Source organism: Bombina bombina, chromosome 11, assembly GCF_027579735.1.
Source record: "Bombina bombina isolate aBomBom1 chromosome 11, aBomBom1.pri, whole genome shotgun sequence".
Taxonomy (NCBI): domain Eukaryota; kingdom Metazoa; phylum Chordata; class Amphibia; order Anura; family Bombinatoridae; genus Bombina; species Bombina bombina.
The window spans coordinates 121,577,022-121,604,970 of record NC_069509.1 but is presented as its reverse complement, the minus strand read 5'-3'; the positions used below and the strand labels follow the sequence as shown (position 1 = coordinate 121,604,970).

At 40.3% G+C, this 27,949-nt stretch overlaps 1 protein-coding gene across 1 annotated transcript in view; it reads right to left on the bottom strand.

The window, feature by feature from the left end:
* BAIAP2L1 (BAR/IMD domain containing adaptor protein 2 like 1) overlaps positions 1–27,949 on the bottom strand; it is a 435,923-nt gene that overhangs the window by 123,255 nt on the left and 284,719 nt on the right. The window contains exon 7 of the mRNA XM_053694428.1: positions 23,493–23,645. Within this exon, the coding sequence (XP_053550403.1) occupies positions 23,493–23,645 (153 nt within the window). The remainder of the gene's footprint in view (positions 1–23,492; positions 23,646–27,949) is intronic.

The window sequence follows — 27,949 nt, the reverse complement described above, 5'->3', positions numbered from 1 at the left end:
AAGGGGTCACTTGTCCTTCAGGCCCCGATGTTCAAAACATCAACAGACCAACGAGAAACTGCCTCCAAATTGTTCGCTCCTGGGATGTGAAATGAATTGGCTTCTGCCCAGGAGCGAATCTGAGACACCTCCATCATTGCCAGGGAACTGCAAGTTCCCTCTGATGGTTGATATAAGCTACTGCTATGACATTGATGAGACTCCCTTTTCAATAGAAGCCAGACTTGAAGGGCCCTGAAAATTGCACAGAGTTCCAGAACATTGAATGGTAAACTCGCTTCCCAAGGATCCTAAATTCTGTGTGCTGTAAGAGACCCCCAGAAAGCTCCCTAACCTGAAAGGCTTGCATCTGTAGTAACCACAGTCCAGGTAGGATGAGCAAAAGAAGCCCCCTGAATAATAGAATTTGATGGTAGATAAGAACCAAAAAGGCCCATCAAGTCTACCCATATTACATGTTACTTTTTCCTTAGGATAGCCTTATGCATGTCCCAGGCATTTTTGAATTCCTTTACAGTCTTTGTGTTTGCAACCTCAAATGGAAGTTTATTCCATGAATTCACCACCCTTTCTGTAAAAAAAATGCTTTCTCAAATTTCTTCTGAATCGGTTACCCTCTAACTTTAGATTGTGACCCCTTGCTTTGACATTTATTTTGTTTGTGAAAAATGCTTTCAGCTTCTATTGTATTAAGTCCCTTCATATATTTGAAGGTTTCTATCATTTCACCTCTTTCCCTTCTATCCTCTAAACTATACATATTTAGATCAGAGTCTTACTTTGTATGTTTTATATTTTAGACCATGTACCATTTTATTAGCCCTCCTTTGGACAGCTTCTAGATTATTTATATCTTTCTGAAGATATGGTCTCCAGAACTTTACACAGTATTCCAGATTTGGCCTAACGTATGATCTGTAAAGTGGCATAAGAACCTTACTATTTCTGCTACTAATACCTCCTCTAATGCAGCCAAGTATTCGACTGGCCTTTCTGGCTGCACTGCTGCATTTGTACCAAATTTTAAATCATCTGAAATAATAATTCCCAAGTCCCTTTCTTCTTTAGTTACAGTAGGTAATGTACCATTGAAACTATAATTGGCCTTCGGGTTTTTGGATCCTATATGCATAATTTTGCTCTTGGTAATATTACATTTCAGATTCCATTTATTTGACCAGTCCTCTAGTTTTTTAATATCACTGTTCATTTGATCAACCCCTCCTGGAACATCTACCTTGTTACAAATTTTTGTATCATCAGCAAACAAGCAAACCTTCCCCTTAAGCCCACTTCCAATATCACTTATGAACATGTTAAACAAAACAGGCCCAAGAACTGACCCTTGGGGAACACCAATAGTAACTGACGCCTCAGAAATAGCTGGTCTAGGAATATAACCTGCAAGTAAAAAGGCCATTCTATGAAAAGATTCCAGCTTTCTGTCTAAAGGATAGTTAAAAGAAGTACTGTCTTCCAAAGCAATAGTAGTAAGTCTGTCCAAAGTGGAACCCCATCCAATTTAGGAACTGTTTCCCAGAAATCTAGATTAGCAGCAGGTAATGGATATAACTTTTTAAACCTTGCAGAAGGAGAAAAAGACATACCTGGCTTTGACCAGTCCCCAGAGATCATGTCAGAGACAGCATCAGGCAAGACATGTTTAAAGAAAAATGTTTTTTTTTCCCAATTTAGACTTCATTCGGTATGGCGCCTGTCGGTGACGCTATATTGATGATGTCTTTGGGATTTGGTTGGGCGACATTGGAACCTACTGCTTTTGTAAATGACCTTAATAGCTCTACCAGCCATTTCAAATTTAAACTCACCTACAGTGAGGAGGGCCTGGTGTTTCTTGACACTAGGGTTATTAAATCTGGTACTTCATTGAAAGTGGATATTTAAAAAAAAAAAAAAAAAAACTACTGACCATACCAGTATTTTAAATTTCGATAGTGCTCATACTTTAGCGCTTTTAAAGGCTCTTTCTCACAGCCAATTACTAAGGGTACGTAGAATTGTTACTGATGAGGATTTGTTCGATTTAAGGCTCAAGTAAATGAGGGATCGCTTTGTAGAGAGGCTATCCGCTGACCATTATTGAAAATAAGATAAGCTTGGTCTCAGCTATCCCTAGATAGACCTTATTAGATCCCAAGAAGGTTTGAATTAAAAAAAAAAAAAACATAATGACCAGCAGATGGTCTTCATATCTGAATTTTATTCTTAGAGTCACTTAATACAGGGCATTATCAAAAAGCATTGCGATATTCTTGCCAAATGTAATCCAAATGTTCCTGAGTTTGTTGAAACTCCCATGCCTGCTTTTAAGAGAGGCTATAATATTCATCAAAAATTGATTAGGGCTGACTTTGGTTCCCATTCTAATATTGACAAACAAAGGTATTAGACCAGTAAAAACAGAGGTTGTTATCCTTGACTAGGATGCTCCTGTTGTGAGAGCATGATTAAAGGATAATTTTTTTTACCATCCAAGTACTGCAAGAAGTATCAAATTAATGGTTATTTCACCTGTCAAACCCAATATGTTATTTACTTGGTCAAATGTCCTTGTGGCCGGGGCTATGTCGGTGAGATGACAAGGTGCATCAGAGACAGAGTAATAAAACACAAGAGCACCATTAGGACTAATAAACTTGCCCCTGTATCATGTCATTTCTCTAAAATGGGACATGTTGTTAATCAGCTCAGATTTCATGTCATTGAGTTTGTCCCTAGACCTAAGAGAGGGGGCAATAGAGACCTCTTATTAAAACAAAGGGAATGTTTTTGGATACATGAATTAGGTACCCTAGAACCTGATGGCATGAACAGAGACTGGGATCTCTCTGTGTTCTTATGATTTTTTATGTGATTCCAGATATTTTTCCTTTTGTACTTCTGAATCGTATGAATTCCTTCTTAAAATAGCCTTTTTATTGTATATATGGCTGTGGTTCAGTGTAAGGATACATTGCATTCTAAATAATTATGACTTATTTTTCCAAATTCTGTATTTGAAAGAGTTAATTTTGTAAATATAGCTCTACTGTCCCCTGGTGGCCATAAGGGTATATAAGGATGTTTTGTACCATTATGTGTTTATTGCATGACTAAGGGAAGTAGTTCCCAAAACGTTGCTGTGTTTGTGTGCTAATATATATTGATTTCTATACGGTGCTGCCCCTCTTTCTCTGGATTCTAGAGACAGCATCAGGAACAGGGAAAATCTCAGGGAGATTAACAACAGTCATAAAATGTGAATTTAAACGATTACAAGGCTTATCATCAGAAACTTTAGGATCTTTAACCTCTAAAGTAACTAGGACCTCTTTTAAAAGAGAATGGATTTGTTTAACTTTAATCAAAAAAGAGAGGAAATATCAGGTTCAACCTCAGATGAGGAATCCTCATCTCCAGAGAAAACCACCATCTGGAAAAACAAACAAACCCTGGTCTCAGGGCACATAGCACTTGCAGAAAGTAAATTCTGAACTGACCTTTTGCGCTTGTTTGAAGGCAAGAGAGCAGCCAATGCTTCAGAAACTGCAGCCTTGATAAAAAAAAAAAAAAAAATCATGGCAGGAACATTAACCTGTAATGAACAAAGAGTATGTGCATTCGTAACCAAAGAAATAGCATTAGATTGGTCTGATTAGATTAAAAAAAATATAAACATCAGCCATGTAAATGAGCTGGAAAAATGAAGATCTTTAGCTTTCTTACAAGGAGTACACCTAATAATTGTAGAAAAGTGTTCAGGAGACTCAGTTTCTTGGGTAGATTTAGAGACAGGATCCTCCATTACAGCATATGGCAAAGCTATACAACAAACACTATTAAACCCCCTAAAAAAAAAGCTCTTGTGGCATGGAAACCATAACCCCTTCCTAAGCAGCTTTAATAGGAGCAATGTGCGCTAAGTCAAACTGAAAAACAAAACAGGAGAAATAAACTTAACATCCGACTGCGCGCCAAGTAACTCACAACTAAGAAGGAGATTATGTGCATCAAAAAACCCAAGATGTGCATAACCATGCAAACGTGCTAACCCAACGTGCGTTAACAAATGTGCGGGAAAAACTATAGGAAGACTAGAGGAGTGTGCGCTAACCCGACAGGCAAAACCTAGTGCACAGAAAAACTATAGTAGACTAAAAGGATGTGTGCTAGCCCGATAAGCGTAAACCAGACGTGCGCAATCCCAAAACGTGCAAACCAGGCCAACTCATGAAAAAAATAAGCTTGCCAAAAAAGTTGTTGCGCGCAAAAGCAAGGAAATGGGGAAAAGGATCTGTCCCAGGGCCATATATAAACAACGTATATAGATAAGTTTTATTAAAAAAAGGGCCCATAACATAGCTATAAGAGTGTCTAAATGTTAAACTAAAAGATACTAACCAACAGACATGTATCCATTAACAATCAAATAGCAGATAGCCAAACCACTACTGAAACATATCAGTAGAGGTTATTAAATAGGAGTATATTGTAGATCCATAAAGGGAGGCAAAAGACAAGTCCCTGTGAACGATTATAGAGGGCTTAAGAAAATTTTCCATAAGGTTAAGCAAAAAATCATAAACCATACCCCAAATACATCCCTCTGACAAGCACTGTGCTTTGAAGGGAAAGCAGGCCTCAATCAATTTTCTCCGAAAAATCATATGCCCATCTTCATTCTTCAACCACCTCCAGGGGAGGCAAAGTAAAGACTAAAGTATGTGTGAGGTGGGAGAGGTAAAGCTCTTGGGGTTTGGGAATCTATGCCTCCTCCTACTGGTAGAAAATAATAATTCCCAAGAGTAATGGATTGTGGACTATCACCAACTGTATGAAAGAAATGTTTATTAATGTAGATAGGGGTGATAGAATTTTACTAATTTCTAGATCAGTATGTGACTGTAGAGACAACGTTTTGTTGTGCCTTTAAACCAAGTGCTCATTTTGTCATATTCTTTGCGGATTTGCTTATAGACATGGACAAGTGCAAAACATTGTAGACTTTCCTACATTTTAATGTTTTATCTTTCAGGCTTACATGGATTAATTTCTAATGTCTGTCTGAAAAAGGGCCAGTATACTGTTAGATAGACTTATTACTACTAATATATATATAATCCCTTTATTACCCATTCCCCAGTTTCGTATAACCAACATGTTTATATTAATACACATTTTACCTCTGTGATTACCTTGTATCTAAGCCTCAGCAGACTGCCCCCTTATTTCAGTTCTTTTGACAGACTTGCATTTTAGCCAATCAGTGCTGACTCATAAATAGCTCCACAGGAGTGAACACAATGTTATCTATATGGCCCACATTAACTAGTGCTGCCTAGCTGTGAAAAATTGACAAAATGCACTGAGATAAGAAGATGCCTTCAATCTCTTAGAAATTAGCATATTAGCTTATCTAGGTTTAGCTTTCAACAAAGAATACAAAAAGAACAAAGAAAATCGGATGACAAAAATACATTGGAAAGTTGCTTAAAATTACACGCCCTATCCGAGTCATGGAAGTTTAATTTTGACTAGACTGTCCCTTTGAGTACCCTCTATTAGGTAACTTATATAGCATCCATTTGGCTCAAATGTGTATGAGCTTAGCTAGTAGTGTTGAGTATCATAAATAAAAAACTGAATTTATGCTTACCTGATAAATTACTTTCTCCAACGGTGTGTCCGGTCCACGGCGTCATCCATAACTTGTGGGAATATTCTCTTCCCCAACAGGAAATGGCAAAGAGCACAGCAAAAGCTGTCCATATAGTCCCTCCTAGGCTCCGCCCACCCCAGTCATTCGACCGACGGACAGGAGAAAAAACAGGACAAACCATAAGGTGCCGTGGTGACTGTAGTTAAAGAAATTCATCAAACCTGATTAAAAAACCAGGGCGGGCCGTGGACCGGACACACCGTTGGAGAAAGTAATTTATCAGGTAAGCATAAATTCTGTTTTCTCCAACATTGGTGTGTCCGGTCCACGGCGTCATCCATAAATTGTGGGAACCAATACCAAAGCTTTAGGACACGGATGAAGGGAGGGAGCCAATCAGGTTATCTAAACAGAAGGCACCACGGCTTGCAAAACCTTTCTCCCAAAAATAGCCTCCGAAGAAGCAAAAGTATCAAATTTGTAGAATTTGGCAAAAGTGTGCAGGGAAGACCAAGTCGCTGCCTTACATATCTGATCAACAGAAGCCTCGTTCTTGAAGGCCCATGTGGAAGCCACAGCCCTAGAAGAGTGAGCTGTGATGCGTTCAGGAGGCTGCTGTCCGGCAGTCTCGTAAGCCAATCGGATTATGCTTTTCAGCCAAAAGGAAAGAGAGGTAGCAGTAGCTTTTTGACCTCTCCTCTTGCCAGAATAAACGACAAACAGAGAAGACGTTTGTCTGAAATCCTTTGTTGCTTCTAAATAGAACTTTAAAGCACGAACTACATCTAAATTGTGTAACAAACGTTCCTTCTTTGAAACTGGATTCGGACACAAAGAAGGCACAACTATTTCCTGGTTAATATTCTTGTTGGAAACAACCTTTGGAAGGAAACCAGGTTTAGTACGCAAAACAACCTTATCTGAATGGAACAACAGATAGGGCGGATTACACTGCAAAGCAGATAACTCAGAAACTCTTCTAGCAGAAGAAATAGCAACCAAAAACAGAACTTTCCAAGATAACATCTTGATATCTATGGAATGTAGAGGTTCAAACGGAACCCCTTGAAGAACTGAAAGAACTAAATTCAGACTCCAGGGAGGAGTCAAATGTCTGTAAACAGGCTTGATCCTGACCAAAGCCTGAACAAAAGCTTGAACATCAGGCACAGCTGCCAGTCGTTTTTGTAACAAGACAGATAAAGCAGAAATCTGTCCCTTTAGAGAACTCGCTGATAATCCTTTATCCAAACCTTCTTGGAGAAAGGAAAGGATCCTAGGAATTTTGATCTTACTCCATGAGAATCCCTTGGATTCACACCAACAGATATATCTTTTCCATATTTTATGGTAAATTTTTCTAGTTACAGGTTTTCTGGCTTGTACCAGAGTATCTATTACAGAATCCGAAAACCCACGCTTAGATAAAATCAAGCGTTCAATTTCCAAGCCGTTAGCTGGAGGGAAACTAGATTTGGATGTTCGAATGGACCCTGTACTAGAAGATCCTGTCTCAAAGGTAGCTTCCATGGTGGAGCCGATGACATATTCACCAGGTCTGCATACCAAGTCCTGCGTGGCCACGCAGGAGCTATCAAGATCACCGAGGCCCTCTCCTGCTTGATCCTGGCTACCAGCCTGGGAATGAGAGGAAACGGTGGAAACACATAAGCTAGGTTGAAGGTCCAAGGCGCTACTAATGCATCCACTAGAGTCGCCTTGGGATCCCTGGATCTGGACCCGTAGCAAGGAACCTTGAAGTTCTGACGAGACGCCATCAGATCCATGTCTGGAATGCCCCATAATTGAGTCAACTGGGCAAATATCTCCGGGTGGAGTTCCCACTCCCCCGGATGGAATGTCTGACGACTCAGATAATCCGCCTCCCAGTTTTCCACTCCTGGGATGTGGATCGCAGATAGATGGCAGGAGTGATCCTCCGCCCATTTTATGATTTTGGTCACTTCTCTCATCGCCAGGGAACTCCTTGTTCCCCCCTGATGGTTGATGTAAGCAACAGTCGTCATGTTGTCTGATTGGAATCTTATGAATCTGGCCTTTGCTAGTTGAGGCCAAGCCCTGAGAGTATTGAATATCACTCTCAGTTCCAGAATGTTTATCGGGAGAAGAGACTCTTCCCGAGACCATAGCCCCTGAGCTTTCAGGGAGTCCCAGACCACGCCCCAGCCCACTAGACTGGCGTCGGTCGTGACGATGACCCACTCTGGTCTGAGGAAGCTCATTCCCTGGGACAGGTGATCCTGGGTTAGCCACCAACGGAGTGAGTCTCTGGTCTTCTGATCTACTTGAATCACTGGAGACAAGTCTGTATAGTCCCCATTCCACTGTTTCAGCATGCACAGTTGTAATGGTCTTAGATGAATTCGCGCAAAAGGAACTATGTCCATTGCTGCAACCATCAACCCTACTACTTCCATGCACTGAGCTATGGAAGGTCGTGGAACAGAGTGAAGAACTTGACAAGCATTTAGAAGTTTCGACTTTCTGACATCTGTCAGGAAAATCTTCATTTCTAAAGAATCTATTATTGTCCCCAAGAAAGGAACTCTTGTCGACGGAGACAGGGAACTTTTTTCTATGCTCACTTTCCATCCGTGAGATCTGAGAAAGGCCAGAACGATGTCTGTGTGAGCCTTTGCCTTTGGAAGAGACGACGCTTGTATCAGAATGTCGTCCAAGTAAGGTGCCACTGCAATGCCCCTTGGTCTTAGAACCGCTAGAAGGGACCCGAGTACCTTTGTGAAAATCCTTGGAGCAGTGGCTAGCCCGAATGGGAGAGCCACAAACTGGTAATGTTTGTCCAGAAAGGCGAACCTTAGGAACTGATGATGATCTTTGTGGATAGGAATATGTAGATACGCATCCTTTAGATCCACGGTAGTCATAAATTGACCCTCCTGGATTGTAGGTAAAATCGTTCAAATGGTTTCCATTTTGAACGATGGCACTCTGAGAAATTTGTTTAGGAACTTTAAATCCAGAATTGGACTGAAAGTTCCCTCTTTTTTGGGAACCAAAAACAGATTTGAGTAAAACCCCATTCCTTGTTCCACGGTTGGAACTGGGTGTATCACTCCCATTTTTAACAGGTCTTCTACACAATGTAAGAATGCCTGTCTCTTTATTTGGTTTGAGGATAAGTGAGACATGTGGAAATTTCCCCTTGGGGGTAGTTCCTTGATTTCCAGAAGATAACCCTGAGAAACTATTTCTAGTGCCCAGGGATACTGAACATCTCTTGCCCAAGCCTGAGCAAAGAGAGAGAGTCTGCCCCCTACTAGATCCGGTCCCGGATCGGGGGCTACTCCTTCATGCTGTCTTGTTAGCAGCAGCAGGTTTCTTGGCCTGCTTACCCTTGTTCCAGCCTTGCATCGGTTTCCAAGCTGGTTTGGTTTGCGAAGCATTACCCTCTTGTCTAGAGGCTGCAGAGTTGGAGGCCGGTCCGTTCCTGAAATTGCGAAAGGAACGAAAATTAGACTTATTCTTGGCCTTGAAAGGCCTATCTTGTGGGAGGGCATGGCCCTTACCCCCAGTGATGTCTGAGATAATCTCTTTCAATTCTGGCCCAAAAAGAGTTTTACCCTTGAAAGGGATATTAAGCAATTTTGTCTTGGAAGATACATCCGCTGACCAAGACTTTAGCCAGAGCACTCTGCGCGCCACAATTGCAAACCCAGAATTTTTCGCCGCTAATCTAGCTAACTGCAAAGCGGCATCTAAAATAAAGGAATTAGCCAACTTAAGTGCGTGAACCCTGTCCATAACCTCTCTCTACTGAGCGACTTTTCTAGTTCTTCGAACCAGAACCACGCTGCTGTAGTGACAGGAATAATGCACGAAATAGGTTGCAGGAGGTAACATTGCTGTACAAAAATCTTTTTAAGCAAACCCTCCAATTTTTTATCCATAGGATCTTTGAAAGCACAATTATCCTCGATAGGAATAGTAGTGCGCTTGGCTAGTGTAGAAACTGCCCCCTCGACCTTAGGGACTGTCTGCCATAAGTCCTTTCTGGGGTCGACCATAGGAAATAATTTCTTAAATATAGGAGGGGGAACAAAAGGTATGCCGGGCTTCTCCCACTCCTTATTCACTATGTCCCCCACCCGCTTGGGTATAGGAAAAGCGTTGGGGTGCACCGGAACCTCTAGGAACTTGTACATCTTGCACAATTTTTCTGGAATGACCAGGTTGTCACAATCATCCAGAGTAGATAGCACCTCCTTAAGCAGTACGCGGAGATGCTCTAATTTAAATATAAATGTCACAACATCAGGTTCTGCCTGTTGAGAAATTCTACCTGAATCTGAAATTTCCCCATCTGACAAAACCTCCCTCACGGCCCCTTCAGATTGGTGTGAGGGTATGACAGAGCAATTATCATCAGCGCCCTCCTGCTCTACAGTGTTTAAAACAGAGCAATCGCGCTTTCTCCGATATGCAGGCATTTTGGATAAAATATTTGCTATGGAGTTATCCATTACTGCCGTCAATTGTTGCATAGTAATAAGCATTGGCGCGCTAGAAGTACTAGGGGCCTCCTGCGTGGGCAAAACTGGTGTAGACACAGAAGGAGATGATGTAGAACTATGTCTACTCCTTTCATCTGATGAATCATCTTGGGCAACTTTACTATCTGTGGCAGTAGTGTCCTTACTTTGTTTGGACGCTATGGCACAATTATCACACAATTTTGAAGGGGGAGACACATTGGCTTCCATACATACAGAACATAGCTTATCTGAAGGCACAGACATGTTAAACAGGCTTAAACTTGTCAATAAAGTACAAAAACGGTTTTAAACAAAACCGTTACTGTCTCTTTAAATTTTAAACAGTGCACACTTTATTACTGAATATGTGAAAAACTATGAAGGAATTGTTCAAATTTAACCAAATTTTCACCACAGTGTCTTAAAGCATTCAAAGCATTGCACCCCAAATTTGAGACCTTTAACCCTTTAAATGAAGAAACCGGAGCCGGTTAAAGTTTTAACCCCTCTACAGTCCCAGCTACAGCCTTTGCTGCGACTTTACCAAACCCAGGGGGTATACGATACCAAATGAAGCCTTCTAGGAACCTTTTCAAATACTTTCAGACCCACACACATGCAGCTGCATGTCCTGCTCTAAAAAGAAACTGCGCAGTAATGGCGCGAAAATGAGGCTCAGCCTACTACAGGGAAGGCCCTTCCTGACTGAAAAGGTGTCTAAACCAGTGCCTGACGTTAAAAAAAAAACGTTCCCCAAATTTTATAAGTGTGAATATCAACATCAATCTTTATAAAAAGCCCAAATAAAGCAATCGATCTTGCCCATAAAAATGTCTACCAGTTTTATAGCCCACATTAAGCCCTTTATTCTGTTTGATTAAGAAAATGGCTTACCGGTCCCCATGAGGGGAATGACAGCCTTCCAGCATTACACAGTCTTGTTAGAAAAATGGCTAGTCATACCTTAAGCAGAAAAGTCTGCTAACTGTTTCCCCCAACTGAAGTTATTTCATCTCAACAGTCCTATGTGGAAACAGCAAACGATTTTAGTTACTGCTGCTAAAATCATATTCCTCTCACAAACAGAATTCTTCATCTTTTTCTGTTTCAGAGTAAATAGTACATACCAGCACTATTTTAAAATAACAAACTCTTGATAGTAGAATAAAAAACTACAACTAATCACCACATACTCTTCACCATCTCCGTGGAGATGTTGCCTGTGCAACGGCAAAGAGAATGACTGGGATGGGCGGAGCCTAGGAGGGACTATATGGACAGCTTTTGCTGTGCTCTTTGCCATTTCCTGTTGGGGAAGAGAATATTCCCACAAGTTATGGATGACGCTGTGGACCGGACACACCAATGTTGGAGAAAAAAAATTCTGATACATTTTACAGCGAGCTGCTTGTGTCGCATAGTCCTGCTATATAGTTGGTGGGGTGTAATAGCTTCTGTCTTATAGATGGTTCCCCCCTTGAGACAAAATAATAATGAAACTTTACCAGTTAAAATTTTTATATAATTTATGTATTATATCCACCTAACAATGTTCCTATCTTTATATGGACTATTTATTAAGCTGCTCCTTTTATATGTTGGTTATTGCCTTTCTGACCATTCTAAATCCTTTACATTCCCACCTGTTCTTGACAACTACCAACTCCTTTAGCAATTACATTAGTTTAAATCAGACATAGGTCTCTAACTCTAATTTGTTCAATATTTCTGCTTTAAAAGTGACATGAAACCCAAATATATATATATATATATATATATATATATATATATATATATATATATAAATAAAATTCAGGTAGAGAATACTATTTTTTTTTTAACATGTAGTTTTTATTAAGATAAATATTATACAGTACAAAACAGGTTTTGACTTCATGGAAACATCAGTAGTACAATGTTACAATAAATCCCGTTACGTGTACGGAAATATTCTCCATCTACTCATCTAGTACAAGATTTTGAATATACTTAATTCGAGAACAATACAAAGAATATATTTTTACCTTATATTTTTTAATTTTAAACAGATAATATAATGAACCCTCTTGATTATGCTTTGCTGTCTAATAGTATGATATATTGTGTTATAAAATCGTGAGCTTAAATCTACACACATAAAGGGGGGGGGGGGGGGGTCACATTCTTGTCCTTAGCACACTAAACTCTCTAAGTCTCAATCGTCAAAAATGTTGTAAAGAAACTCCTATATAAGATATGTTTTATACTTCTATCATGCATTTATTTTCCTAACGTGCTTATGGTCATTATGAAAGAGACAATCAAAAGTTCAGAACGCCCTTAGGAAATGATCCATCAAATTCAGCGGACACGAGCCGCTAGTGATTTTACCCAGAAAATCAACTGGGCTTAACAATAAATTGTAAGTGAAAGTTATGTAATATTTAATAATGCTGAGGAGGGTAGGAGGTTTTATGTAAAAACAGAATTTATGCTTACCTGATAAATTACTTTCTCCAACGGTGTGTCCGGTCCACGGCGTCATCCTTACTTGTGGGAATATCTCTTCCCCAACAGGAAATGGCAAAGAGTCCCAGCAAAGCTGGCCATATAGTCCCTCCTAGGCTCCGCCCACCCCAGTAATTCGACCGACGGACAGGAGGAAAAATATAGGAGAAACCATATGGTACCGTGGTGACTGTAGTTAGAGAAAATAATTCATCAGACCTGATTAAAAAACCAGGGCGGGCCGTGGACCGGACACACCGTTGGAGAAAGTAATTCATCAGGTAAGCATAAATTCTGTTTTCTCCAACATAGGTGTGTCCGGTCCACGGCGTCATCCTTACTTGTGGGAACCAATACCAAAGCTTTAGGACACGGATGAAGGGAGGGAGCAAATCAGGTCACCTAAACGGAAGGCACCACGGCTTGCAAAACCTTTCTCCCAAAAATAGCCTCCGAAGAAGCAAAAGTATCAAATTTGTAAAATTTGGCAAAAGTGTGCAGTGAAGACCAAGTCGCTGCCTTACATATCTGATCAACAGAAGCCTCGTTCTTGAAGGCCCATGTGGAAGCCACAGCCCTAGTGGAGTGAGCTGTGATTCTTTCAGGAGGCTGCCGTCCGGCAGTCTCGTAAGCCAATCGGATGATGCTTTTAAGCCAAAAAGAAAGAGAGGTAGAAGTCGCTTTTTAACCTCTCCTTTTACCAGAGTAGACGACAAACAGAGAAGATGTTTGTCTGAAATCTTTTGCAGCTTCTAAATAGAATTTTAGAGCACGGACTACATCCAAATTGTGTAACAAATGTTCCTTCTTTGAAACTGGATTCGGACACAAAGAAGGTACAACTAATATCTATGGAATGTAAAGGTTCAAACGGAACCCCTTGAAGAACTAAAAGAACTAAATTTAAACTCCAGGGAGGAGTCAAAGGTCTGTAAACAGGCTTGATCCTAACCAGAGCCTGAACAAATGCTTGAACATCTGGCATAGCTGCCAGTCGTTTGTGTAGTAAGACAGATAAAGCAGAAATCTGTCCCTTTAGAGAACTCACAGATAATCCTTTATCCAAACCTTCTTGCAGAAAGGAAAGAATCTTAGGAATTTTTATCTTATTCCAAGGTAATCCCTTGGATTCACACCAGCAGATATATCTTTTCCATATCTTATGGTAAATCTTCCTAGTTACCGGTTTTCTGGCCTGAACCTGAGTATCAATCACAGAATCTGAAAACTAGGGATGCACCGAAATTTCGGCAGCCGAAATTTTCGGCCGAAAATGAGCCTATCCCATTCTGGCCGAAAGAGGGGCAAACCGGCCGAAAATTGCGTGCTCTATCTGCCCCACACCTACACTTACTGGCCGCCGCTTACTGCATCTACTTGCACCTAAAATTAAGGATGGTGCAGCTAGAGGCCTTCTAGGCCGTTTAATTAGCAACTACATTTCCCACAACACCACTCACTGCAGCACAGCCTCCTCCCTCCTTTCCTACCTAGAGCGGTTCCTTCCTCTTTTTGCAAAATCTGCACTTCCTGTTCTGAAAGGCTCCGGTGTACTGTTTGCTTAGTGCTGTAGAAGAAGAGTTGCTCCGGTTCAGTGGTTCAGCAGTTCAGCTCTGTGAGAGACAACGGAGGTTTGATTTACAGTTGTGTAGTGTGAGGAGGTAGAGGGGGGTTGCTCTGTGTTATGCTGTTGTAAATCAAACCTCCGTTGTCTCTAACAGAGCTAAACTGCTGAACCGGAGCAACTCTTCCTCCACAAAATGCTGAATAATTGCAGTAATAGACAAAGCTTCTACGTTTTAAATCCCTAGTAAACAGTTATACAAGCAGGGCTTTTACTTAGTGTGTGTACCACATGTGTGACTTTTTTGTGCTGTTATTTAGTCTGTAAATAGTGTGTGTGAGCTGTGTATAACATATTTACTGTATAACCTATATATATATATATATATCTACTCATAACCTAAATATACAAAGCTTATCTGCTCTTTATTAAACCCAACAAATACCACACTACAGTTTTGTGCTGTTATATAGCCTGTACATAGTGTGTGTGAGCTGTGTATAACCCATAAATATCGAATACACAGCTTATCTGCTCTTTTTTAAACATGACAAATACCAAACTGCAGCTCTGTGCTGTTATATAGTCTGTAATTAGTGTGTGAGCTGTGCATAACAACTATTTACTGTGTATAATCCATATATATCTAGTTATAAGCTAAATATCTAATACACAGCTTATCTGCTCTTTATTAAACATGACAAATACCAAACTGCAGCTCTGTGCTGTTATATAGTCTGTAATTAGTGTGTGAGCTGTGCATAACAACTATTTACTGTGTATAACCCATATACAGTATATCTAGTTATAAGCTAAATATCTAATACAAAGTGTATCTGCTCTTTATTAAACCTAACAAATACCAAGCTGTAGCTCTGTGCTGTTATTTAGTCTGTAATTAGTGTGTGTGAGCTGTGTATAACATAACTATTACACATGCAGTATTCCTGATCTGCCAATAAATATTAATACTGCAGTGTAAACCATTTCTTGCAAGTTTTAATTGTCTAGCCCTTACTGTTTTGCATAGATAGAAAGGATTTCTAGGACTATACTTAATTTGGATAACTAGTAAACCAAAAGAAAATCTCTTAAATCTGATTCTGTTACATAGAACTGAATGAAGAATGTATATTGATATTAAATAATCAACAATATATTATTCTTCACTCATTCATATATAACAGAAACAGTTTTAACAGATTTTTATTTATATTGCTTTTTAAAGTTATTTTTTTGTCCAATTTCAGTATGGTTAATGGTTATTTATTTACTGGCTTGTAGTTTTTTTTATTTCAGATCCATTAAATTCATTAAAAACTGTAATATAATAAAATTATAGAAAAAAAACTATTTTAAAATCATTTTTGAAAAAAAAAGTCAGTTTCGGTTTCGGTTTTCGGCCAAGGGCATCCTGAATTTTCGGTTTCGGTTTCGGTCCAGAATTTTCATTTCGGTGCATCCCTAAAACCCACGCTTTGATAGAATCAAGCGTTCAATCTCCAAGCCGTCAGCTGGAGGGAGACCAGATTTGGATGTTCGAATGGACCCTGAACAAGAAGGTCCTGTCTCAAAGGTAGCTTCCATGGTGGAACCGATGACATATTCACCAGGTCTGCATACCAAGTCCTGCGTGGCCACGCAGGGGCTATCAAGATCACTGAGGCCCTCTCCTGTTTGATCCTGGCTACCAGCCTGGGAATGAGAGGAAACGGTGGAAACACATAAGCTAGGTTGAAGGTCCAAGGCGCTACTAGTGCATCCACTAGAGTCGCCTTGGGATCCCTGGATCTGGACCCGTAGCAAGGAACCTTGAAGTTCTGACGAGACGCCATCAGATCCATGTCTGGAATGCCCCATAATTGAGTCAATTGGGCAAAAATCTCCGGGTGGAGTTCCCACTCCCCCGGATGGAATGTCTGACGACTCAGATAATCCGCTTCCCAGTTTTCCACACCTGGGATGTGGATCGCAGATAGATGGCAGGAGTGATTCTCCGCCCATTGTATTATTTTGGTTACTTCTTTCATCGCCAGGGAACTCCTTGTTCCCCCCTGATGATTGATATACGCAACAGTCGTCATGTTGTCTGATTGGAATCTTATGAATCTGGCCTTTGTAAGCTGAGGCCAAGCCCTGAGAGCATTGAATATCGCTCTTAGTTCCAGAATGTTTATCGGGAGAAGAGACTCTTCCCGAGACCATAGTCCCTGAGCTTTCAGGGATTCCCAGACCGCACCCCAGCCCACTAGACTGGCGTCGGTCGTGACAATGACCCACTCTGGTCTGCGGAAGCTCATTCCCTGGGATAGGTGGTCCAGGGATATCCACCAAACGGAGTGAATCTTTGGTCTTCTGATCTACTTGAATCACTGGAGACAAGTTTGTATAGTCCCCATTCCACTGTTTCAGCATGCACAGTTGTAATGGTCTTAGATTCGCGCAAAAGGCACTATGTCCATTGCCGCAACCATCAACCCTACTGCTTCCATGCACTGACCTATGGAAGGACGTGGAACAGAATGAAGAACTTGACAAGCGCTTAGAAGTTTTGACTTTCTGACATCTGTCAGAAAGATCTTCATTTCTAAGGAATCTATTATTGTTCCCAAGAAGGGAACTCTGGTTGACGGAGACAGAGAACTTTTTTCTATGTTCACCTTCCATCCGTGAGATCTGAGAAAGGCCAGAACGATGTCTGTATGAGCCTTTGATTTTGAAAGGGACGACGCTTGTATTAGAATGTCGTCCAAGTATGGTACTACTGCAATGCCCCTCGGTCTTAGAACCGCTAGAAGGGACCCGAGTACCTTTGTGAAAATCCTTGGAGCAGTGGCTAATCCGAATGGGAGGGCCACAAACTGGTAATGTTTGTCCAGAAAGGCGAACCTTTGGAACTGATGATGTTCTTTGTGGATAGGAATATGTAGGTACGCATCATTTAGATCCACGGTAGTCATAAATTGACCTTCCTGGATAGTGGGTAGAATCGTTCGAATGGTTTCCATTTTGAACGATGGTACCCTGAGAAATTTGTTTAGGATCTTTAAATCCAGAATTGGTCTGAAGGTTCGCTCTTTTTTGGGAACTACGAAAAGATTTGAGTAAAATCCCATTCCTCGTTCCGTCATTGGAACTGGGTGTATCACTCCCATCTTTAACAGGTCTTCTACACAATGTAAGAACGCCTGTCTCTATATTTGGTTTGAGGATAAGTGAGACATGTGGAACCTTCCCCTTGGGGGTAGTTCCTTGAATTCCAGAAGATAACCCTGAGAAACTATTTCTAGCGTCCAGGGGATCCTGAACATCTCTTGCCCAAGCCTGAGCAAAGAGAGAGAGTCTGCCCCCCAGTAGATCCGGTCCCGGATCGGGGGCTACTCCCTTATGCTGTCTTGTTAGCAGCGGCAGGCTTCTTGGCCTGCTTACCCTTGTTCCAGCCTTGCATCGGTTTCCAGGCTGGTTTGGTCTGTGAGGCATTACCCTCTTGCTTAGAGGATGCAGCATTAGAGCCTGGTCCGTTCCTGAAATTACGAAAGGAACGAAAATTAGACTTATTCTTGGCCTTGAAAGGCCTATCTTGTGGGAGGGCGTGACCCTTTCCCCCAGTGATGTCTGAGGTAATCTCTTTCAATTCTGGTCCAAAGAGAGTTTTACCCTTGAAGGGGATGTTAAGCAATTTCGTCTTGGAGGATACATCCGCTGACCAAGACTTTAGCCAAAGCGCTCTGCGTGCCACAATTGCAAACCCCTATATTTTTCACCGCTAATCTAGCTAATTGCAAAGCAGCATCTAAAATAAAAGAGTTAGCCAACTAAAGTGCGTGAACTCTGTCCATAACCTCCTCATATGGAGTCTCTCTACTGAGCGACTTTTCTAGTTCCTCGAACCAGAACCATGCTGCTGTAGTGACAGGAACAATGCACGAAATGGGTTGTAGAAGGTAACCTTGCTGTACAAAAATCTTTTTAAGCAAACCTTCCAATTTTTTATCCATAGGATCTGTGAAAGCACAACTATCCTCGATAGGAATAGTAGTGCGTTTGTTTAGAGTAGAAACTGCCCCCTCGACCTTAGGGACTGTCTGCCATAAGTCCTTTCTGGGGTCGACCATAGGAAATAATTTCTTAAATATAGGAGGGGGAACAAAAGGTATGCCGGGCTTCTCCCACTCCTTATTCACTATGTCCGCCACCCGCTTGGGTATAGGAAAAGCGTCGGGGTGCACCGGAACCTCTAGGAACTTGTCCATCTTGCATAATTTTTCTGGAATGACCAAGTTGTCACAATCATCCAGAGTAGATAACACCTCTTTAAGCAGTGCACGGAGATGTTCTAACTTAAAATTTAAATGTCACAACATCAGGTTCAGCCTGTTGGGAAATTTTTCCTGAATCTGAAATTTCCCCATCTGACAAAACCTCCCTCATGGCCCCTTCAGATTGGTGTGAGGGTATGACAGAACAATTATCATCAGCGCCCTCCTGCTCTTCAGTGTTTAAAACAGAGCAATCGCGCTTTCTCTGATATGCAGGCATTTTGGATAAAATATTTGCTATGGAGTTATCCATTACAGCCGTCAATTGTTGCATGGTAATAAGCATTGGCGCGCTAGAAGTACTAGGGGCCTCCTGCGTGGGCAAAACTGGCGTAGACACAGAAGGAGATGATGTAGAACCATGTCTACTCCCTTCATCTGAGGAATTATCTTGGGCAATTTCATTATCTGTGGCAATACTGTCCTTACTTTGTTTGGACGCTATGGCACAATTATCACACAATTTTGAAGGGGGAGACACATTGGCTTTCATACATATAGAACATAGCTTATCTGAAGGCACAGACATGTTAAACAGGCTTAAACTTGTCAATAAAGCACAAAAAACATTTTAAAACAAAACCGTTACTGTCTCTTTAAATTTTAAACAAAGCACACTTTATTACTGAATATGTGAAAAAATATGAAGGAATTGTTCAAAATTTACCAAAATTTCACCACAGTGTCTTAAAGCATTAAAAGTATTGCACACCAATTTTCAGAGCTTTAACCCTTAAAATAACGAAACCGGAGCCGGTTACAGATTTAACCCCAATACAGTCCCAGCTACAGCCTTTGCTGTGACTTTACCAAGCCCAGAGGGGAATACGATACCAAATGACGCCTTTTAGGAACTTTTCCAACTACTTTCAGGTCCTCACACATGCATCTGCATGTCTTGCTCTCAAAAACAACTGCGCAGTAATGGCGCGAAAATGAGGCTCAGCCTACAACTGGGAAGGCCCTTCCTGACTGGAAAAGGTGTCTAACATAGTGCCTGACGTTAAAAAACGTTCCCCAAGTTTATAAGTGTGAATTATCAGCATAAACATGTATAAAAAGTCCAAATAAAGCAATCGATTTAGCCCATAAAAGTGTCTACCAGCTTTATAGCCCATATTAAGCCCTTTATTCTGTTTGAGACTAAGAAAATGGCTTACCGGTCCCCATGAGGGGAAATGACAGCCTTCCAGCATTACACAGTCTTGTTAGAAATATGGCTAGTCATACCTTAAGCAGAAAAGTCTGCTAACTGTTTCCCCCAACTGAAGTTACTTCATCTCAACAGTCCTATGTGGAAACAGCAATCGATTTTAGTTACTGTCTGCTAAAATCATCTTCCTCTCACAAACAGAATTCTTCCTCCTTTTCTGTTTCAGAGTAAATAGTACAAACCAGCACTATTTTAAAATAACAAACTCTTGATAGTAGAATAAAAAACTTCAACTAAACACCACAAACTCTTAACCATCTCCGTGGAGATGTTGCCTGTGCAACGGCAAAGAGAATGACTGGGGTGGGCGGAGCCTAGGAGGGACTATATGGCCAGCTTTGCTGGGACTCTTTGCCATTTCCTGTTGGGGAAGAGATATTCCCACAAGTAAGGATGACGCCGTGGACCAGACACACCTATGTTGGAGAAATAAACTCAATGAACCATATATAATGCATCTAGGTCACCACATGGAATCCATACAAGAACAAATGCAACCAAGCTGGGTCAGCAGTATGTAGGCGAGTACCTTTATAGGCCTATTGTCTCATAGAAACTAAAGGCAGAATATGTTAATATGTATAGAATAAGTTAAGGTTACCAGAGTTAGTGAGAGTACAAAATGCCGCCCGGCCGCAGACAGCCTATGAATAGCGCCAAGTGTAGTAATGTATACTAAGCAACATATCTATAGATGAGCTTATGCTAAGTAGCCCAATAAACTTAGCTTTCTTTAGGTAAGGCTGTATATGCATCTCCCAACTAGTGTGAGACAACCAGGGCCATGAAGAAAAAGCAAAAATATATATCACTTAATACAAGATCTTGGGCATACGACACCAGCATAATAATGGAAGCAAAGCAGTGATGCAGAACTTCACCAAATGTCACAGATCTTTCTATAGTCTATTAAAAATGGTATAGTGAAACAGTGAACATGAGTGACTTGTATTGAATTAAAATCAAGCTTCATAGTTAGACAAGACCAATAAACGTATCTCTAAGCATAAGCTCAAGTATTACAAATAATGAGGTACAAAGTGATGGTGACAGAGAGCGTTAGATCTATAACATTCAAAGTTGCTAAAGTTATCGCTTGAATAGGTTCAAGAATGTAGAAACCATCTCCAGGGATATCTGAAGTGTATGGACAAATTATAGAAACAGAACATGTGATAATGAAGGATGAACAAACTGATGAACATGACAAATTCAGAAAACATTTGGAGTCACCCAAGTTCAATGAGGAGTCTAGTTGTTATCATAAGAATATAATCCATTATTACACGATCTAGCTAAAGCTGCTTGTGCCCATAGGACCTCATTAGACCGTAAGGTCATCATTTCTATGGGCAGCAATTGAGCTATTAAGAAAGAACCATATATTGAAGGCATAATATTTCAGTGAGATTTACCCAATTCCAACTTGAATAGCAGTAAATGCTTCTCTAATGACGTATGGATGGTTCCAAAAGCGTTCAAAGTGGGAATGCCACCGAGCATGCACTTTCAACCAGACCACAGTGTCTAGCATTTCTCTTGGCCAAGCCTCATGACATTAAAGAGGGCTTCCGGTAACACCGTTCTCCTCTGTATTGATGGCAGTGTGTGCTGTCATCATTTGATTGCAGATTAGGCTCATCTTTCTCTTCTGGTAATCGGCCGCACCTACCCCTACCAGAAGAGGTCTCAGCTTAGATGAAATGCTGTGTTCGATCAGGGTAGAATCGACAGTGACACAAATACTCTCAATTAGCTGGTTGTCCCAACTGGTTTCTCTCGTTTTTGCTTGTGGCTCCCCTAGTTGTGCTGTGCTGTGCAGACCCTGCTTCAGTGATAGAGGGCTGCAAGGGGTTGTACTGGATACAGATATATGTCTGTTCAGCGATATTGAGCTCTGGACTCTGTTTCAATTTATGTCGTATTTCTTCTGCATTTTGAGGAGCATCTCCTCTCTGTTGTGGTGCGTCTAGTGCGCCTTAGCTGAGAAATTCCTCTGTCTTACATGCTGTCAGCATATCCTGTTGCAGGTAAATAACAGCTCTCAGTTCCCTAATGAGTGCATTTTGATGGGTATTCAAAGATATTAGTAAGTTGCGAAGCATACATGAAATTTGCCGCTCCATAGTGCAATTTAAGGTTGCAGCAAACATGTTTATTGCCCAGGGTGCTAGGCTAGGAGAGTTAGTGGTATCCAAGGTCTTAGTGCCCCATGCAACAGCAGAGTTGATAGTTGAGTTAGTAATGAAGGTGCGTAGGTGTTCCCTAAGATGGTGGCTTACTCCATGCAGCATTCATAATAATCTAAATGATCCTTGTGCCGTTGCATTATCCGACGCTTTGTTTCAATGCCCCATATAGTTTGTCCTGCGTCCCAAGGCTTAATTAAAAAGATATTGGAGTAGAAGATTCCTTAACTTGCTTAGAATATTGATTTATTTGATCAAACTTCAGGAGCTCTGGGAACACGTCTGGTTGCTTTGGCTGCTGGCTCCGCCCCCCAGAGAATACACTTTTAAACAACATTCCAATGTACTTCTATTACTGAATTTGCTTCATTCTTTAGGTATCCTTTGTTGAAGATATAGCAATGTACATGGGTGAGCCAATCACATGAGGCATCTATGTGCAGCCACCAATCAGCAGCTACTGATCCCTTTTAGATATGCATTTAACAAAGCATAGCAAGAGACTGAAGCAAATTAAATAGAAGTAAAATGGAAAGTTGAATCACAAAATAAAAAATTGGGTTTCATGTCCCTTTAATACTAAAGTGGAGCATGTAAGTGGTCTTACGCTTACCTCTAGAGATATATATATATATATATATATATATACCCATAAGCGCTATCATACTTATTGTTATATGCTTGTCACAAAGTAATATCATAGGAGATTTATTTTATACACTATTGAGCCAAAAAATGTCTTTCATGATTTGGATAGAACGTTTACTGCTATTATCAAATTTGCTTCATTCTCTGGGTATCATTTATTGAAGGAGCAGCAATGCACTACTGGTTTCTAACTGAACACATGGGTGAGCCAATAACAATCGGTATATATATATGCAGCCACCAATCAGCAGCTAGAACCTAGGTTATTTGCTGCTTCTGAGCTTACCTAGATAAACCTTTCAGCAAAGAATACTAAGAGAAGGAATCAAATTAAATAATAGAAGTAAATTGGAAAGTTGTATGTTCTGCCTAAATCATGAATGTCTAATTGTGACTTTATTGTCCCTTTAAGTTTGCTAGGGATCAAATCTAAAGGTGGATTTCTAATATTTAAGAAGAACATTATTGGTCCTTTTGAGTCATTACTCCCATGTATTTCCCCTTGTGTTAAAGTTTTGTGTTAATGGCTCATTATTTATCTTTGGGGAGAGCGATTACATTGTGGCTAATAATATCTAGGGCATAGTTATGGTCTATATATATATATATATATATATATATATATATATATATATATATATATAGTGGTCTCCTTTATATCATATCTTCTGACAATGGAAGTTACCTTATTTGTGTTTGAGGTCCAAAATTGACCTGCATTAAGACCCAGAAGGTTTCTATAGTGAATTGCATCACAAATTGAGGTTTTTATTGCTATACCTGTGTATTTCATCATTCACGTACAACGTTTATGTTGTGTTACACTTACTGTAAATCAATATTTGAACATCAATAAATGACTCTAGAGAAGGATAAATGTTGATACATCTGAATCTCACCTGTATGTGATAGTAATTTAAATAAGTTGAAAAGTTACAATGTTTATCAACCAGAAAACAGAAACGTCTTTTCTCTTCCAACAGAGCTTCTTTACAGCCTTCTGCGATAAATTTTTGTATTTCAGTCTGCCGAGAAGTGATGGTTTCCACATACTAAGGGGAAAAACAAGGTAAACGAAACATTTAAGTAAAGATTAATACTGTCATTTTTACAGTAACACAGATGAAGACTTTAAAAAAAAATATTTAAAAAAATAATAAAACTTTTTTATTTATTTTTTAAACTGAACAACTATAAACTACACCAGACATGATGTAAAATGAAACAGTCTAAAAACAGGGTGTTACAACAACATTGTTGCTTACTTGATACATTTATTTAGTTTGTGTTGGTGATTGTGAGTCCACAAATCATCACACGTGGGATATAATTGTCCATCTGTAGGAAGCAAAACACTTCTACATTATAGAGCTTTACTCCACCCCATCTCCCAGGATTCCTCAGTTATAGATGTGGACAAGCAAAGAAGGAAAGCTAGAAAACAGGGAAGGACCAAAACAAGACCAATGAAGTGCAAAACAGGAACTGCTCTTAACAAGGTAATAACAAAGCCTTAAGCCAGGTTGCTAAAGTAGTTGCTGTAACCTTTTGACCCTTGAAGGGTCCAGATACATTTTAAAAGAGGGTAGATCAAAATCAAAAAGACTTTGTAGCCTCCATATAAAAATTATAAACCAGAACCTGAAATTCTAAGGAGCTGGACACAAGGAAGGAATAACCTCCTGGTTGAGTGTCCATAGAATCCACCATCTGAAGGAAGGATGGTCACATTTGAGACCATCCTTATCCTAATGAAAAATCAGTATAGAAGCCGTAAAAGACACAAGTAAAAAGCCCAGCAAAACTGAAGAAATGGCTAGCAAAAAGAGAAACATCTAAGTCAAAATCTGAAGGTATAGGCCTAACAAAGGTTCAAAGGAAGGTGTCTGGAGTACTCTCAACACAAAATTGAAACTACAAGGAGGAGTTGCAGGTCTAATGACAGTTTTGTTCTGGATCAGTGCCTGGCCAAAAATCTGTATATCCGGAATTTTGCCATTCTTCCTTTTGAACTGCACATACAAGACAGAACTCTCACTCTTACAAGAGCATGCAGATAAATACATCTGGTAACAGGCTTCCTAAGTTAAACCAAGAAACCAAGGTGCCAATAACCTCATCAGAAAAGTCTTTATGGGATAGAAATATGTGTTCCCTCACCAGACAGTCAAAGCCAAGGTTAGAAGTCCTTAATGGAAGAAAAAACAGACAGAATATACCTCTTGAGAGAAGTTCTACATGGCCAAGTCAGAGCAAACAATCACTTAAGGTGTTTTTCTGCATGATTCTGGCTATTACTCTGGGGGTACCACAGTGGTATCTACCAGGCTTGAGCAATGAAGGTCCCACATAGGCGCATCTCAGGATTGCCTGAGGATCCTGGGATCTGGCACAATACTAGGTAAGCTTGTGGTTCATATGTGAGTCCATCAGATATACTGTATCTCTGGCTTTCCTCAGCACCTCACAATCTAGACAAAAACCTCCTGATGCAAGGAACATTCTCCTGAGTGAAGGCGCTGGCAACTTAGAAATGTTGTGGGAACATAAATAGCTGAAATAACACTCTGCAAAAAGCTGTCTAAAGCTTTAGTCTGGAAGATAATATTCTCAGGATAAGAAGCTATGGAGTACGAGCTACCATCCATAAGGCCCCTAACACTTTAGTGAATACTCTGGGAGCCATGGCAAGACCGTAGAGCAGAGGCTCAGACTGGTAATGCCTGTCTAGCAAGGCAAATCTCAGGAATTTCACATGATCCCATTGAATTGGGATGTGCACATATACCTCTTTCAGGTCTATGGTCAACATTAACTGACCTTTCTGGACTAGTAATTGAAACTACAGTCTCTATGTAGAGTCTTGAGCAAAAAACCTTGACTCTGCTCGTCCAAGGGAACTGTAAGAAATCCCTCCTTTTCCTCTACAGCTGCCAGACAAGAGATTAAAGTTCTGAGCCTTTATTGGGACCCAAGAAACACAAATCACTCTTATAGAGGCATGGTTTGAGAACAGATTCTGTATAATTAAAACACAAGTTTTGTGACTTTGGATTCTAAGATTCTGAAATGATGTGCACACAGATCTCCTGAAAAAGTAACTTCCTGGTCTGTTTAGTCTTAGAGCAAGAGGAACTGGGTCTCCATGAGGACTTGAAGGATAATGGAGCTTGAGAGAAGGAAGAGGCATTTTGAGATGTGGAATGCTGAAATGAACAAAAACTCCTTGCAATTCAGTCCTTGCTCTTGGATTTTTCTTCATGTGGCAATAAAGTCTCCTTATCCCCAGTAATAGGGACTATAATAGCATCTAGGCCAGGCCCAAAAAGAAATTTACCTAGAAAGGGTAGGGAGTGAACACTGCACTTAGAAACTATGTCCACAGACAAAGAATTTCTCTATAAGGCACATATAGCTATAACAGTCATAGCATCACTTTTTGCATTTATGAAAAACATTTCTATAGCTGTATTACAACTAAAGCTGTTGCCAACCTTAATCCTGTATCTCTCCTTAGAATTGTTCTCTGGATGCTGCCAGAGCAAGTATATTGCACCATACAGACATGGAACCACCACACAGACCATGCTGACAACAGTGAGGCATAAATAGTATAACTAGGGAAGCCTTCAACCTTCTGCTCCATTGGGGCTTTAAATAATATATCCTCACCTGGCTAACATGGCTATAGCTCTTACACTGCTAGGTTCAAGGATGGGAAAGGAAACAATCAAACTTGGTGAAAGTTAAAAAGGGTACCCTTGGACTGTTCCACTCCTTAGACACCAGTTCAGACACTTATTCAGAATAGGTAATATAGTAGGCTCTTTAGGGACAGACATAAATAATCTATCCAACACCTTAGCATTAGGAGAGTTGCTTGGTTCTTTCACCTCCAATGTGCTTAAGGCTTCCACTTATAATGCATGTATATCCTCTAACTTAAAATTAAAGGACACATCAACCATTATCTCTAGAGGAGGTCCAGTGAGTCTAATATTCCCTTTTTATGATTGGGGGGGGGGGGGGGGCTAGACAAATCACTGTATATAGCTGACTCTGAGGGGAACTGATCATTACAATATGTAACCTCCACTGCAGGAACATGTCTGCACTTTATATGGGGTGGTCTAGCAGCCACAAGTTCAGCCATAGCAAAATTAACATTCTTTTAATTCCAGCAGAGCCTCCTGGGGATGCAGGCTGTTGGGTAGAAACACTGTGATTACCCTGAACAGAATGTAATGCAGACATCCTCTGTATAGGATATGTGACATGCCCAGCACATAAATCACTCAGCTGAGGAATACATGGGCACAGATTTCAATAGATAAGCACGATTTACATGATCAATAGAATTGCACTCACCCACAATAGACAGTCCAGAGACCTCTGCTGCACTATGTTTTCTATATTAAAGAAAACATAAAGGGGAAAGCAAGTATTGCACAATAAGCATGACAGTGTGACCAGAAACAGTGAAATAAAAATGATGACCCATATACTAGCACTTAAACGTAATAAACCATTTTTAATTAAGTCTCAGATTACACACAGCATAATTAAATATACAGCATTTAACAGAAAACTGCTAGTAAATACTATGAAATGTGAAATGTTCTTACGACCTCAAAAACAGCTCAGCAATTGCAGGTTTGCAGTAGTTAAGATGGCCACTGCTCCAAGAGGAAGGGGAGTTTATTACCTATAATGTAGTGCAACTTGCAACCCTTCCTGTAAAAGCTTAAAAGGACATGATCCCCACATTTTTTCTTTCATGATTCAGATAGAGGATGCAAATGTAAACTTTCTAATTTACTTCTATTATCAAATTTTCTTTGTGTCTGGTGCACTATCTGGCAGCAGTTTTGCAAGAATGCAATCCATTTGCAAGAGAACTAGATGGCAGCAATATTTCCTGCCATGTAGAGCTACAGACACCTACCTAGGTATCTCATCAACAAAGAATACAATGAGAATGAAGCAAATTTAACAACAGTAAGTAAATTAGAAACTTGTTTGCATGCTCTGTCTAAATCACAAAAGAAAATGTTGGGGTTTTATATCCCTTCAATTACACCCTACTTCCCTTTTGGCAATAACTCTAGGGGTATCAGGCCATACAATTACCAAGAAAAGTGCAAATTTAACTCAGTATCAAGCTTGGATGGGAGAAGATTTCTCACTACTTAGCTGAGCTCCTTCTGAAACCCTCTGTCCAGAAGGCACAATTGAGGGGAAGATTGGTCTCAGACCGGTAAGAGAACCCAGATCAATTAACATTAAGAAAAATAACTTCTTAGTCTCACTTTTTTATGCTGGATGCAACTTAGGAATGCTGGGAGGTTAGGTGGAG